Source organism: Orcinus orca, chromosome 10 (genome assembly GCF_937001465.1).
Source record: "Orcinus orca chromosome 10, mOrcOrc1.1, whole genome shotgun sequence".
In the NCBI taxonomy this organism is placed as follows: Eukaryota; Metazoa; Chordata; class Mammalia; order Artiodactyla; family Delphinidae; genus Orcinus; species Orcinus orca.
Window position 1 is genome coordinate 100,788,427 of NC_064568.1, and position 13,729 is coordinate 100,802,155.

General features: G+C 46.2%; 1 protein-coding gene across 5 annotated transcripts in view; it reads right to left on the minus strand.

Moving 5' to 3' along the window:
• Window positions 1-4,931: 4,931 nt before the first annotated feature.
• RIOK1 (RIO kinase 1) overlaps window positions 4,932-13,729 on the minus strand; it is a 30,837-nt gene continuing 22,039 nt past the window's right edge. For 4 of the 5 annotated variants that reach the window (XM_033408085.2, XM_004281053.3, XM_049715617.1 and 1 more), the window contains exon 17: window positions 4,932-13,590. In XM_033408085.2, coding sequence (XP_033263976.1) covers window positions 13,480-13,590 — 111 coding nt within the window. In that variant the 3' untranslated portion in view covers window positions 4,932-13,479. The remainder of the gene's footprint in view (window positions 13,591-13,729) is intronic. The other variant, XR_007479568.1, reaches the window with a different exon arrangement.

The following is a 13,729-nucleotide window of genomic DNA, read 5'->3' on the forward strand; positions in this document are numbered from 1 at the left end:
CAGACACTGGCCTCGCACATTCCTAAAAGGCCAGATGGATCCTGCACCACCCCCGTGCACAGGCACTGGGTGCCCTTCTTCATTGTCCTCTATTTTCTGGGGACACATGGGTTTCCATCACGTGCAGGCGGTGCTCACGCTGCCTCAATGTGATGCAGCTCCGGCCAGCATCCAGCTCCAGCGGCCTCAGGCAGCCTCACCCACGCCCAGCCTCCAACAGCTGTATCCAAAGCACCCCTCATGTGTCTACTCGGATTCTTCTCCCCCTCGATCCTCACGGTCTGGAAAACAGACTCCTCTGCATGCTGGGATGCTGATACTGGCTGGCAACGTGCCCAGCATAAGGTGGTTGGACTAGGACAGCCCACTGAGGCTGGGTGGGGCCTCCCTTGGGCTTGAAGATAGAAGCAGCTGAAATTTCAAACCCCAAATACAACCATTCGGAGATCTTTTCTGTTACTTGCCTTCTTGTAGGGGCTTGCCCTTCCTTTGTTACAAAAATGTTTTCCCATTGTTAAGATCCTTGAAGGATTTTTTTCTTTTTTTCCTGGACTCCTAACAAGCCCATTCCAGTCAGAGAGCTAGATTTCCATCTCCGTGACACCTTGAGAAACTGCCTCATCCTGGAGAACTGTCCCCAGAGAACCTGCTCTCTGTTCCCTGAGCCCAGACTCCAGAGGCAGGAGGATTTCAGCCCGCTCTGGGCCATCCCAGGGCCACAGAACCATGCCCCAAGGTCAAAGGTATTTCAGAGAGATGCTGGGAGAGTGAATCCAGCTAATGGCCGAGACTGCTCACTGCTTTTCTGGCCACTTTCTTCCCTGGCGAGCACAGGCTAAAAGCAGCAAACAAGGCAGACTCGTTCATAAACTGGGGAAGAAGCAGCGAAGCTCCTGCAGGAGGGGACAGAGACATCCTAACCAGAGTGGGCTTCCCGGTGAAAGCAAGGGCCACCGGCTTTCCACTTTCCACTGAGCCGGGTAACTAGATGCTCCACAGGCTGCCATGAACCTAAAACCAACCAAACCAAACAAGAAGCAGCCAAAAAGCAAAACCAGAAAAACGACCATGCCCCAAATCAACCCACGGCTCTCCTGCAGAATCCTAATTACAACATGGCCGGCCTGCCCAGAGACACTCGGGTCCCGGGGGGCGGGGAGTCCAGCGCTCAGCTGATCTCACAGCCGCAGCCCCAGCCCTGCCCCTGGGGTGAGCACGCACCCCTTCACCTAGCTGGGAAGGCGGGCCTCTCCTGCTCAGGTGCTAGGGTGGGTGCCGAACCAGCGCCACCTGAGCCTCCAAGCATCACGCAGAGATCCCAGGCCCCAAAACAGGGAGTGGTGATGAGGCCGACTCCGCCCACCCTTTTAAGCTAGGGCAGGGCTGGCACAAGTGAAACTGCCCAGGCTGGGAGTTTGGCTTTCGGACTCCTCCACCCTCCCCTTTCTACCCATCTCTGCGCTTCCCACCTCACCCCTCCGGCAGTCCCCTGCCCTCCGCCTCGTTGAGGTTCCTTCCACAGAAATTCACCATGTACATTTGGTCCTCATCTGCTCCTTTTCCACTAGTTTGCTTATAACTAGATTCCCCTCCCGCATCCCCCGCCCTCTGGCTGACCAGGGATGGAACCCGTTCCCCCTGCAGTGAAGGGCGGAGCCCTAACCACTGGACCACCAGGGAATTCCCACCCCTCGTCTGCTCCTAAAACCCTATTCCAGAAGCAACCTGTTGGTGGTGAAGGTCATTTTCTCCTCACTTCTCCAAGGGCTGTCCATGGACTTAGACCACTCGCTCTGGAATTCTCCGTTTTTAAGTTCCCAGTTACCCTGTTGGTAAAATAAAACGTATTCCTTCTGGAAGAGGGAAATGGAGCAAGAAAGCGACACTGCAAGGGAACTTGCCTTAGCATTTCCTCGAATTCTTAGGGGAAACCAATATTAATTGAGTACCATGCTCATTTCAGATGAAGGAGCGAGTTCAGAAAGTTTGATTTGCCCAAGTTTGTCCAACTAGCAAATAGTGGAGGTGGAATTTGAAACTAGGCTGACTTCAAATGCCAACCAGGTGGCATTTGAAGTCAGGCAGTCTGACTTGCAAGTTCAGTGCTTAGGCCTTAGCAATCACCCTCGTTAAGGAGATGAGACAAGGGCTTATGTCAAATGACGTTTCCAAGCCCAACACATGAGGAAATTCAGCCAGGCAACAAGTATATCAGCCTATAGGTTGTTGCTGTATTCACGTCTCCCTTCCTCCAAACGGCTTTGTTCCCTTTATTGATAGTATTGAATATGCTGTTTACTAAAGACCATTTAACAGTTCTTCATAGACAGGGTATAAGTTATAAATAAAAAGGAGGGCTTCCCTGATGGCACAGTGGTTGAGAGTCCGCCTGCCGATGCAGGGGACACGGGTTCGTGCCCCGGTCCGGGAGGATCCCACATGCCACGGAGCAGCTGGGTCCGTGAGCCATGGCCGCTGAGCCTGCACATCCGGAGCCTGTGCTGCGCAACGGGAGAGGCCACAACGGTGAAAGGCCCGTGTACCGCAATAAATAAATAAATAAATAAATAAATAAATAAAAAGGAGTAGCAGATCCTGGACTAAATTTCAGGGTTTCTTAATTCAAATCTGAGACTTTTTCAGTTAGGACACATGGGCTCCTACTAACACCTACATAAATATGAACAAAACTGTAAATGAAACCTGTATCCCACTGGTATAATGGCAGTCCTGATACAATGTTGTAACTTGATGTGAGCCATCCCAGTGCCGTCAGCATCCTCTAAGAAAACGTCTTTAGCCTCTGTCCTTCATTTTATGTGGAACGGCACCTATTAGGAACCAAATGAGAATAATAGCCAATACTTATATTTTAGAAATATTTAGTGTGTGCTAAATGACTTGTCTGCATTAAATCTCATTTAATCCTTACTGCAATATAATGGACACAGTTATTCTGCAATTTACAAGCAATAATCCTGCTACACTATCCTCACTAGCAACTGACTTTAAAATAAAATATGATTATGATGGTCCTCGTGTGGACCAAGGAAACCTCGGGTTATACGTGAGGCACCACTTCCTGGAGCATCGATAGTACTTGATGGTAATTTAAAACTTTTTCCCAAAGTTCTTAACAGAAATTTATTATGAATGCAAAACTCACATGGATTTTGTCTTTTAAGCTAAAATCTCTTAAGCTTTAAGAGATTAAAAAAAAGAGGGCTGCCTGGAAGTGGAGTGGAAGGCATCCTGGGGCCATGTTCTTCTGTCTCGGTGAATCCCTTTCGGTAGGAAAGTTTGAGGAGCAAACCAACAAGCGCACAAAATACTGTGGGGAGAAAACAAGTATTTAACGTCTCCCTTTTAAAGTTAATTAATTAATTAAATTTTGGCTGCGTTGTGTCTTCGTTGCTGCTCACGGGCTTTCTCTACGTGTGGCGAGCGGGGGCTGCTCTTTGATGGGGTGCGCGGGCTTCTCACTGTGGTGGCTTCTCTTGTTGTGGAGCACGGGCTCTAGGTGCACGGGCTTCAGTAGTTGTGGCACGCGGGCTCAGTAGCTGTGGCTCGCAGCCTCTAGAGCTCAGGCTCCGTAGTTGTGGTGCACGGGCTTAGTTGCTCCGCGGCATGTGGGATCTTCCCGGACCAAGGGCTCGAACCCGCGTCCCCTGCCTTGGCAGGCGGATTCTTAACCACTGCGCCACCAGGGAAGTCCTAATGTCTCCTTTTACTTGTTTATTTTTAAAAAGCCCTATTGTCCCTCATACACCGTATATATGATCTGTATTTAAGCCAATTAGAATGGCAATTTTGCCCTCAGAAATAATATATTTTTGCATGTGAAATATTAAAACTCTCTTGTAGAAGATGGGTTGAGATAGATTCTGGGGAACATCTTGCTCATTCCTTCCTTTGTATGTTGCTGTGTCCTATACACCACATATTCACATATGTCATTTAAAATTTTCTACCCCACAAGAAAAGTAAACATAGGTGAAATTAATTCTAATTTATTTTACTTGACCCAATACATGCAGAATATTATTATTCCAACAAGTAATCACTATCAAAAAATTACAAAGTTACTTTATATATATATATATATTATTTTCATACTAAGTCTTCAAAATCCGGTGTGTATTTGACACTCTCAGTCCAGACTAGCACCATTGCAAAAACGTAACCGTCACATGTGGCCCGTGGATACCACGTGGAAAGTGCAGCTCAAGAACGATCACAGGCTTCATCTCCCCAATGTCATCGTTTCACAGATGAGGAAACTGAGGCCCAGAAAGATGAAGTGAGCGTCACAAGTTAATAACAGGTCAGATTTCCAGTCTAAGGCTCTTTAGGAGTCTTTTTGTGTGTGGTTGATATTCGTTGCTTCAAGTATGTGTCTAATTTTAAAGTAAAACGAACAACTCCTGATTAAATGAATTACAACTTCTAGGAAATGTTATTGAGGAGCTCTTTCTTCAGGAGCTCTTGCAAAGGATTAATTTAAACATCAACCACCAAACATGCACCTGCTGTCATAAGGATCCATTCATTTAATCCTTTAAGGAGAAGGTAAAGACATGAACTTGACTAGTCTTATGCCTCCTGTGCAATCAATAGTCCACGGGCCATTCCTGCAGCTCGCAGGACATTAATGATAAGAACTTAGGCAAATATCTCCCTCCAGAGGAGCAAAAATTATTGCAGGACAAGGAACAGAATTCCCATCGTTAAATTCAAACGGCACATGGTACAGAAAATAAAATTGCCTTATGAGACTATGATACAGGTAAAAAGCAAGCCTGGCCTGTGGGATATAACTGGCACCTTAAACCCACTTACTGTATTTTAATAAACAAACTGTTTTAAGAGATGTAATTCTAACCTGGTCCTTTGGCCTCTGAAGGGCCTTTTCTAAATCATTGATATGCTACTTTTTTTTTCACTCTGTCAGTTGCTTTATTAATTTTATATAAAGCCAGAAATCATAATCAGAAATAGATAACACACAATGTGCAGAATCCATGAGAAAAACTTCTTTGAGCACGAAATTTGAGGCCTTTGGGCATCCTGATAAAACCACAGCACTTTGTTTAGCAATACCCAGGACTCCGGTAAAACACAATTTTTCTTTTTTTTTTTTTAACAATCAATGGCTGTTATTTATTTGCCCTCACACGTGCTTTCTTTATTTTTCATTCTGTATTCCTCTTCAAGCTTTCATCTGAGACCCCTTTCCTTCTCTCTGAAAGTTTTTTTTCATTTTTTCATGCCATGCCTCGCAGCTTGCGGGATGTTAGCTCCCCGACCAGGGATTAAACCCGGGCCCTGGCAGAGAAAGTGCTGAGTCCCAACCACTGGATGGCCAGGGAAGTCCCCAAAATACCTATTGGCAACTTCTTTCAATAAGAGTCATCTGTGCTACACGTTTTTTTTTTTTTTTTTAATACTTATTTTTGGCTGCATTGGGTCTTCGTTGCTGCGCGTGGGCTTTTCTCTAGTTGTGGTGAGCGGGGGCTACTTTTCGTTGTGGTGCGCGGGCTTCTCATTGCAGTGGCTTCTCCCATTGCAGAGCATGGGCTCCAGGCACGCGGGCTTCAGTAGTTGTGGTATACAGGCTCAGTAGTTGTGGCTCGTGGGCTCCAGAGCACAGGCTCAGCAGTTGGGCACACGGGCTTAGTTGCTCTGTGGCATGTGGGATCCTCCTGGACCAGGGCTCGAACCCATGTCTCCTGCATTGGCAGGAGGATTCTTAACCACTGAGCCACCAGGGAAGTCCATGCTATGCATTTTAAAATAATAGAATTGTAAAGGAGAAATTTGATGGCTATCTGGTCCAATTCCCGCAATCCACAGACGAGAAATCCTCCCCCAACGGCAGGTGCCTTATCCATTCCTGCAACTTGCCCCGGCTAGCCTTGACCACGCTCATGTGCCCGGCAGCAGGAGGGAGGCTCCCAACATCACCGCCAATATTGGTATCATTTACTGAAAAACCACGTTGGGCCAGACCAAGCACCTACTGACAATCATGCCCACCCCTGGGGCTGGGGTCCTGTTTCATGCCCTGTTGATTGTGCTTCACTGTGGGAGTTGGTCAGCTTCTCAAGGAAGCAGAGGCCTAGTTCAAACTCAGAACCATCCCTTGAGGAGGAGGTCAAGATGGTGGAGTAGGAAGTGGAGCCCACCTCCCCCCACAAATACATCAAAAATACATCTGTTGGGGCTTCCCTGGTGGCGCAGTGGTTGAGAGTCCGCCTGCCGATGCAGGGGACGCGGGTTCGTGCCCCGGTCCGGGAGGATCCCACATGCCGCGGAGCGGCTGGGCCCGTGAGCCATGGCCGCTGAGCCTGCGCGTCCGGAGCCTGTGCTCCACAACGGGAGAGGCCACGACAGAGAGGCCCGCGTACCGCAAAAAAAAAAAAAAAAAAAAAAAATCTGTATCTGGAACAGTTCTCACAGACCACCACCAGAACCATCTCTTAAGATCAACTTGTTTTCAGAACTTTCAGTCCATATTTGGGAAGAGTTGGGAAAATGCGTGACTATAAGGCTAGGCTTCTATCAGGTCTCCCATTCTCCTACATTATGGTGATTTGGGATTGAATAACTCATCAGTCAATGCACTGTTGCCCAAGCACCTTGGATAACAGTCAAATGGTCTCATGTGGTCAAAGTCAAAACAACAATCCAGTTTAAAATGCACCCGTTCCACTGGCTGGAGAGCTGTGCTGATGCCGAGGGTCTGAGGACAGAAGGCTGTGCAGAGGCAGCGCTGTAGCCCCCAGGAGTAGATCGGTCACCTTACAGTGGGCGCCCCTGGTCACTGAAGGGAGGGCTAGAGGGCACAAGTCAATGCACATCAACCCCTAGTCTTCATTTTTATCATCATGGGGGGGTGGTGGTGTGTGTATCCAATTGATGTCACAGCTCCACCTTTAAGAAACACAACGTATTATTCCCTTAAATATTTATTGAGCATTTACGGTATTTTAGACACAATTCTAGGTGTTGGGATACAAGACTGAACAAAGATAAAAATCCCTGCCCCTGTGGAGCTTACATTCTAGGAAGAGGTTGGGAGGTGAGGGAAGACACACAATACATATGAGAAAACTCAGCATGTAAGTACAGGCAGAGCTGGGACATACCGTGGGCTTGGCTACAGACCACCAAATAAAGCGAGTAGCGCAATAAAGCAAGTCACATGGATTTTTTGGTTTCCCAGTGCATAAAAAAGTGATGTTTACACTAGACTGTAGTCTATAAGTGTGCAATAGCATTGTGGCTAAAAAAAGTGATTAAACAATCCTTTATTGCTAAAAGAAGTTAACCATCATCTGAGTTGTCAGCGAGATGTAATCTTTTTGCTGGTGGAGGGTTTCAAAGATTTTGAGAACTATCAAAATATGTAACACAGAGTCACAAAGTGAGCAAATGCTGTTGGAAAAATGGCCCAGACAGACGTGATCAACAGAGGGTTGCCACAGACCTTCAATTTGTAAAAACCGCAATTACCTGTGAAGCGCAATAAAACGAGGTCTACCTGTAAGTTAGTTAGAGGAGCTTTAGAAAAACTATGCAAAGCAAAGGTAATAAGGTGTGTAGGGGCCTTAGTTAAGGGGGCAGACTGCAAATCCAGACAGAGTGGTTAGGACAGGTCACTGAGAAGGTGACATATGTTAAAACAAGGGTCAGGCTTGGCAGCACTAAAACTTCTGTCAGCATTTGTTCAATATACAAGTTCTCAAACTGCCTTCACATTCAAGTGACATTTCAAGTGACATTGCCGAGCTGGGCCAGTACCAGAAGCCATCACAGTTCTACCTAGACCTACTTCTTTGGCCCAGATGATTAAACCTTGATGCCTGGGCAAAAAAAGTTACTTAAGAATAATGGGCTTCCCTGGTGGCGCAGTGGTTGAAAGTCCGCCTGCCGATGCAGGGGGCGCGGGTTCGTGCCCCGGTCCGGGAGGATCCCACATGCCGCGGAGTGGCTGGGCCCGTGAGCCATGGCCGCTGAGCCTGCGCGTCCGGAGCCTGTGCCCCGCAACGGGAGAGGCCGCAGGAGTGAGAGGCCCGCGTACCGCAAAAAAAAAAAAAAAAAAGTTTAAAAGAATAACGAGTAAAATAAAAATATAGATACTTGTGTAATACAGAACTACTATGTGACAAGCCCTGTTTTAAGTACTTAATATATTTACTTTGACTCAGTAAAAAAAAAAAAAAAACACCTTTTTTCCTTACAGAAATTGTTACAGAGAGAGAGGAGTATAATAAATCCCTACACACCCATTCCTCTGCTTTAGCAACTACTGACCTCCTGCTATTTCTGCTTCATCCACCACTTTCCTTTAGGAGTCGGTCAAGGATGGAGAATTTTGAAACAGTCGCAGGCTTTCTACCCATCTCACCCATAAAGACTTCAGTCCATACTCTGAGAGAACCACTTTTAAATACAACACCACTATCACATCCAGTAAAATGAACAATCCCTTACTACCATCTAACACCTCCTCCATTTTTAGTTTTCCCTATTTGTCTAAAAAGAAAGCCCCAAACAGTCCATCTTTTTACAGTGGGTTTGATCTAATCAGGGTCCAAGTGAAATCCACAGCATTGGGAAATATGTCTCTTAGACCTCTTTATCATAGCTCTCCCTCTTCTTTTTTTCCCCCTTATTCTGAATTCGGTTGACTATATCCTCCCAGCATCATTTATCCTGTTCCTGTGAGCTGTATACTTTGTAAACTGCTGATTACAGCTGGCGGCGACATGGGTTGAGGTTCAACGTTTCTGGGGGGAGGCAAGATACCTTCTAGGTTCTGTGAACTTCTTTTCACATCACTGCAGGAACACCAAGGGGTCGGACTGTTCCATCTTGAATGACGGAGTCCAGGTTCACCAGCCTGATCCAGCCCTTGCCAAGCTCCCCGTAGCTCTCCTGTGTCCTTCACAGTAACTCCACGAGGCAGGCACTGCTCTTTATCTCCACGTGCTTGTGGCATTTGCCTACTTAACAGGGTCAGGTCCTCAGATCCAGAAGCATCCAACCCCACAACGGGGCTTTTCCTACTCTTCTCCATCCTGAAACACTCCCCCCAGTGCCGTCTGGAACCCACGTGGGGTCAGACACCAGCAAGAAGCCTCGCATCCTCAACGTCTTCTCTGAGGGTTCCCCTCTCCTTGCCCCACTTAAACCCTGGCTCTCCGGAGGGCACTGACGTCGTCCGACACCACTCACCTCCCCACTACATTACAGGCGTCCGCGTCACCTCTCTCCCAGCCCACTGAAGATTCAGGCATGTCACTCACTGACACTCTAAAACTAGGCCCTGTCCTAACACAGATGGTCCTTCCAAAACCCTGGCCTCAGTTCCTTGACCTAAACCTCTGATGCTCCCCTATGCAGCCACTCACGCCCACGGCTGTAGTGCAGATGCTACCCTCAAGGGCAACCCCCATGTGTACTTTAAACAGCCCATCCTCTGCCTGCCCGCCTCTCCAGCTGCTGCACTGGGACCCCAAGGACCCACCACTTTTTCACTGACAAGCTTAGGACTCCAAGGCAGCTATGCAGAAAATGTGTAAAGGTTAAAATTTCACCCCGAGATGATTAAGTTGCTCGGCCTTAAAATTATTAAGGTGCGTTGATAAGAGGGGTAGAAAGCTCTCAGAGAGCTAGAAATAGCTGTGCTCACACACAGATGATGCCCTTGCCATTCTGGGAAAAAAGGAGAGAGAAAGGATTTTGTGGGTGTGTGGCTATTCCAGGCGGTATGAGGGCCACCTCCTCACGACCGCGGCCTGCCAGCAGTCAAAGCAGGATGTGGAGTGACACAGAAAATGAAGGAAAGCCAAAAAGCAAAAATTCCGTGAGTTCAAGTCTTCATTCTCTAAGTTCAAGCCCAGAGGTTCCCACAGCACCACCAACCGTGACTAAGATCTCTGGAGAACACAGACCCAAGAAAGATACCTTTTCCTTCGGAAACTAGCTTAAATGATTTCAGACACAACACTATAATTTCCCCTGGAGCACTAATAAAAGCCCTGATGTCCAAGGTAACACAAACCCAAAGGATATGGAAGTTAAAAACTCCAACCAAGGGCTTCCCTGGTGGCGCAGTGGTTGAGAGTCCACCTGCCGATGCAGGGGACGCGGGTTCGTGCCCCGGTCCGGGAGGATCCCACGTGCCGCGGAGCGGCTGGGCCCGTAAGCCATGGCCGCTGAGCCTGCGCGTCCGGAGCCTGTGCTCCGCAACGGGAGAGGCCGCAACAGTGAGAGGCCCGTGTACTGCAAAACAAACAAACAAAACAAAACAGAACTCCAACCAAAATGGATTAGGAATGTAATAACCTAATCCAATTCAAGAGACAGAACATGGAGAGCTCTTGTTTTATGATCACCAAAGGTTGAAAATCTTAGCCATTTGATGTGGTCACAGGAAATCTTCACAGGAGACCATACATACCTTGACCATACCAGCAGACCATACCTGCTGATTCATGCGACCCTTTCATCATCAAAAAGTAAACCCCAGAAGTCAAAGTCAAGCTCTGAATGAATGTTCCTGGTCTTTACTTATATGTGTATAAACAACTAAAAATTAGAAAATCTGTCAAGCTCTTGAAAACCAAAAGGATTTTTAGAAATGTCAACATTCAGAGCCCATGACGTTTGAGATGTCCTTCAAGTGAATTTTTACCAGCTTCTAGAAGAACATCTTCATCTCTTCATTTTGAGCCAAAAGGTGAATGAAATCATAGCCACAAAACAGGATAGGCCTGCAACCAAGAAACAAGCTGCTTGCACAGAATTCAGCAGAAACCCATGAAAATGAGAGCTCTTCTCCAACAAGTCTTAGTACCAAACTACAAAGTTCTTCAACCGATTGAGTCCATCTTCATCAAGGAGCAGAGAAAGCTAAAGAAAAAGTGATGTCAGCCCCAAACGTGGATTCGCATTTGATCAGACCTAGGCAGCCAGCTGCCACTGTGCCCCTCTTCACTCCAAGGCCAGGCTCAAATGCTGGAGCTCCTGGGCCAGGCAAAGTTCTGTTCCTAAACTGCTTCATCAAAGGAAGAATAAGTAGAGCCGCAGAGGAAATAGCTGTGATTTTGTGCTTCAACGAAATCAACCAGATTCCTCACAGTAAACTTTCAGAAACACCTGCATTTTTGAAGGGATTAGAAAATCAACAAAATAGGACAGAAAACCAGATACATCAACAACCGACAAAATGATGTCCCAGCCTTTGGATCAAGAGACCCCAAAGCTCATCTCTCCAAATGGAAAGTCACTGCACAACCAATAATCCAGGGACACTAAAACCTGTCAAGTGCTCAAAATTCTATTGCAGTTAAAGCCAGAAAGTAGCCCTGTTAAGTTTGCCTACAAAGAGGCTCCTTCCTCCAGACCTCCTGGCAAAAAACAAACAAGGGAAACGGTTTCAGACCAGGTTGGCAAGAATGCTACCAGTGGTTCCCACTCAGCCACAGCTACAGCCCAGAATCCAGATGGGGAAACAGCCACATGAGCAAGCTGCCAGAAAAAGGCTCCTCAAATCAGAATCCCCCACAGTCCCAAATCCCGGCACGTCACAAGCCACTTCCGGCAGCAGGTAATGAGTGTCCGTCCTACCGACACCACTTTTGCCCAGAGAAACTGAATCTAAGCCTAGTGATTGCATTCGATTCACCAAAGATGGCACTGCGGAGCCCGACCACCTGATTCAAACACGCCTGGCTGGAGGTAAGACTCAACCCATGAGAGAACCGGGGGGTCCTGAAGATGAATCCCCCAGGGTGTACTGGATGGCTCAGCCTCCTTTTTCGTTTTCTCTTTGGTTGTGTTAACTGTAGAATATTTTACAGGACATACAATTGTGTTTCACTGAAATTATACTTCATATTTTGAACTTGTTTCAAGTCAGGAAGAGAGGCTATTATGAACGTAATAAATTTGACTTAAAACTTTAAAAGCTCAATTGACCCCGCCACCCCTTCAATAACCCACAGATTCTCAAACAAGCAGGTGCAAGCTTCAGTTTAAGGGAAACTAGGTTTATCTATGGAAATTGCCTTTGATTCAAGGACTAAAATCGGCATTTCTCACGGCACATCCAGTTCACCGTGTCTGCTTTACCTAGAATCCAACCGCTTCTCTCCATGTCTACTGCTACCATCCTGGACCGAGCCTCCGTCACCTGTTGTGTGGGTTACCACGGTACACACCCAGCTGCCTGCCCATCCCCACCCATCTCCTAGTCCATTTTCCCTGGAAGCCAAAGGGATCGCGACCCTTTCAAAACAGAAGTCAGATTACACCATTCCTCTGCTCAAAACCTTCCAGGCACATACCACCACCTGATCTAAGCTGCTACTTCCCCCCCTGGTTATGATGCTCTAGCTCCCTGTTTCTGGAACATTTCAGACACACTTCTGCCTCGGGGCCTTTGCACTTGCTGTTTGCTTTGCCTGGAATGCTCTTCTCTCCCGATATGCACATGACTCACATCCTTCAAGTATTTGCCCAAATATGGCCTCTCAGCGTGGCCTGTTTTAAACCTGCACTCTCCCATCGCCCCAGGCATTCTCTTCTCTACATTACTTCTTCCCCTCCCCCGGAATATATTACCTGCTGATAGACTATTTTTTACTTATTTTGTTTAATGCCTCGTCTTCCTATTAAAACGCAAACCAGCTGAAGGTAGTAACTTTTGTCTGCTTTATCCAGTAGGCCCGCCCCTCCCTCAATAACCCACTGACTCTCAAACAAGCAGGTGCAAGCTTCGGTTTAAGGGAAACTAGGTTTATCTATGGAAATTGCTTTTGATTTACTGCTGTATCCCTCGCACCTAAAATACTCAAATATTTGATGAATGAATGAACAGACCTCATAGTTGAATGTGAAATAGCTTATAAACTAGGAGGTCCTAGCTCAAAAAAGAATATGAAAGATGAAGAGTAACTTATTGTAAATAATCATCAATACACATAGAACAAAGTTGTGATGAACGATTATATCAACAACTGAATTCTCTAAATCAGTGAAACCCCCTTTTAGAGAAACCCTGGCCTTATAATCAAATGATTTCAGATGGGTCTTTGGCACGTTACAAACAAAGCAAAAACAATTTGCCCAAGTTTGTCCAAAGTGCCTTTACGTAACTGCTCAATACATTTAAACAGTTACGATGCTTCAAAAACCAAACTGCAGGAGAAAATATATACAAAAGTAAAATTGTATAAAGTTCTTCATTAAAATAGTAGCTTAAACAATCCTCTATCAATACCATAAAGAGCTAGGGACTAGACCTAGACACTAGAGCTTAGAGCTTTTTACATAATTACATGAAAACACGTGAATCCGTCCACGAGGACACTGCAGTAATAACCATTCAGTTAAAATCAATAACCCATCCTCCAGATGCAGCTCAGAGAGCAGGTGATGGAAATCACTGTATATCATACAGTTCTGGTTCTATTTGCCCCTTTTCGTCTTGGCTGTCTTCTCCTTTCTTTTTTTCACATGTTTAGGAACTTTGTTTTTTCTTTTCTCTCTCTGGGCTTCCTTGACCATCTTTTTTCTTTCCTGTAAAAACAAAAACAAAAAGTAAAAATATTTGCAAATTTAATTCATTCTGAGTATTCATATTATTACAACTAAATTTTTTTAACTAATTAATTAATTAATTTATTTATTTTTGGCTGCGTTGGGTCTTTGTTGCTGC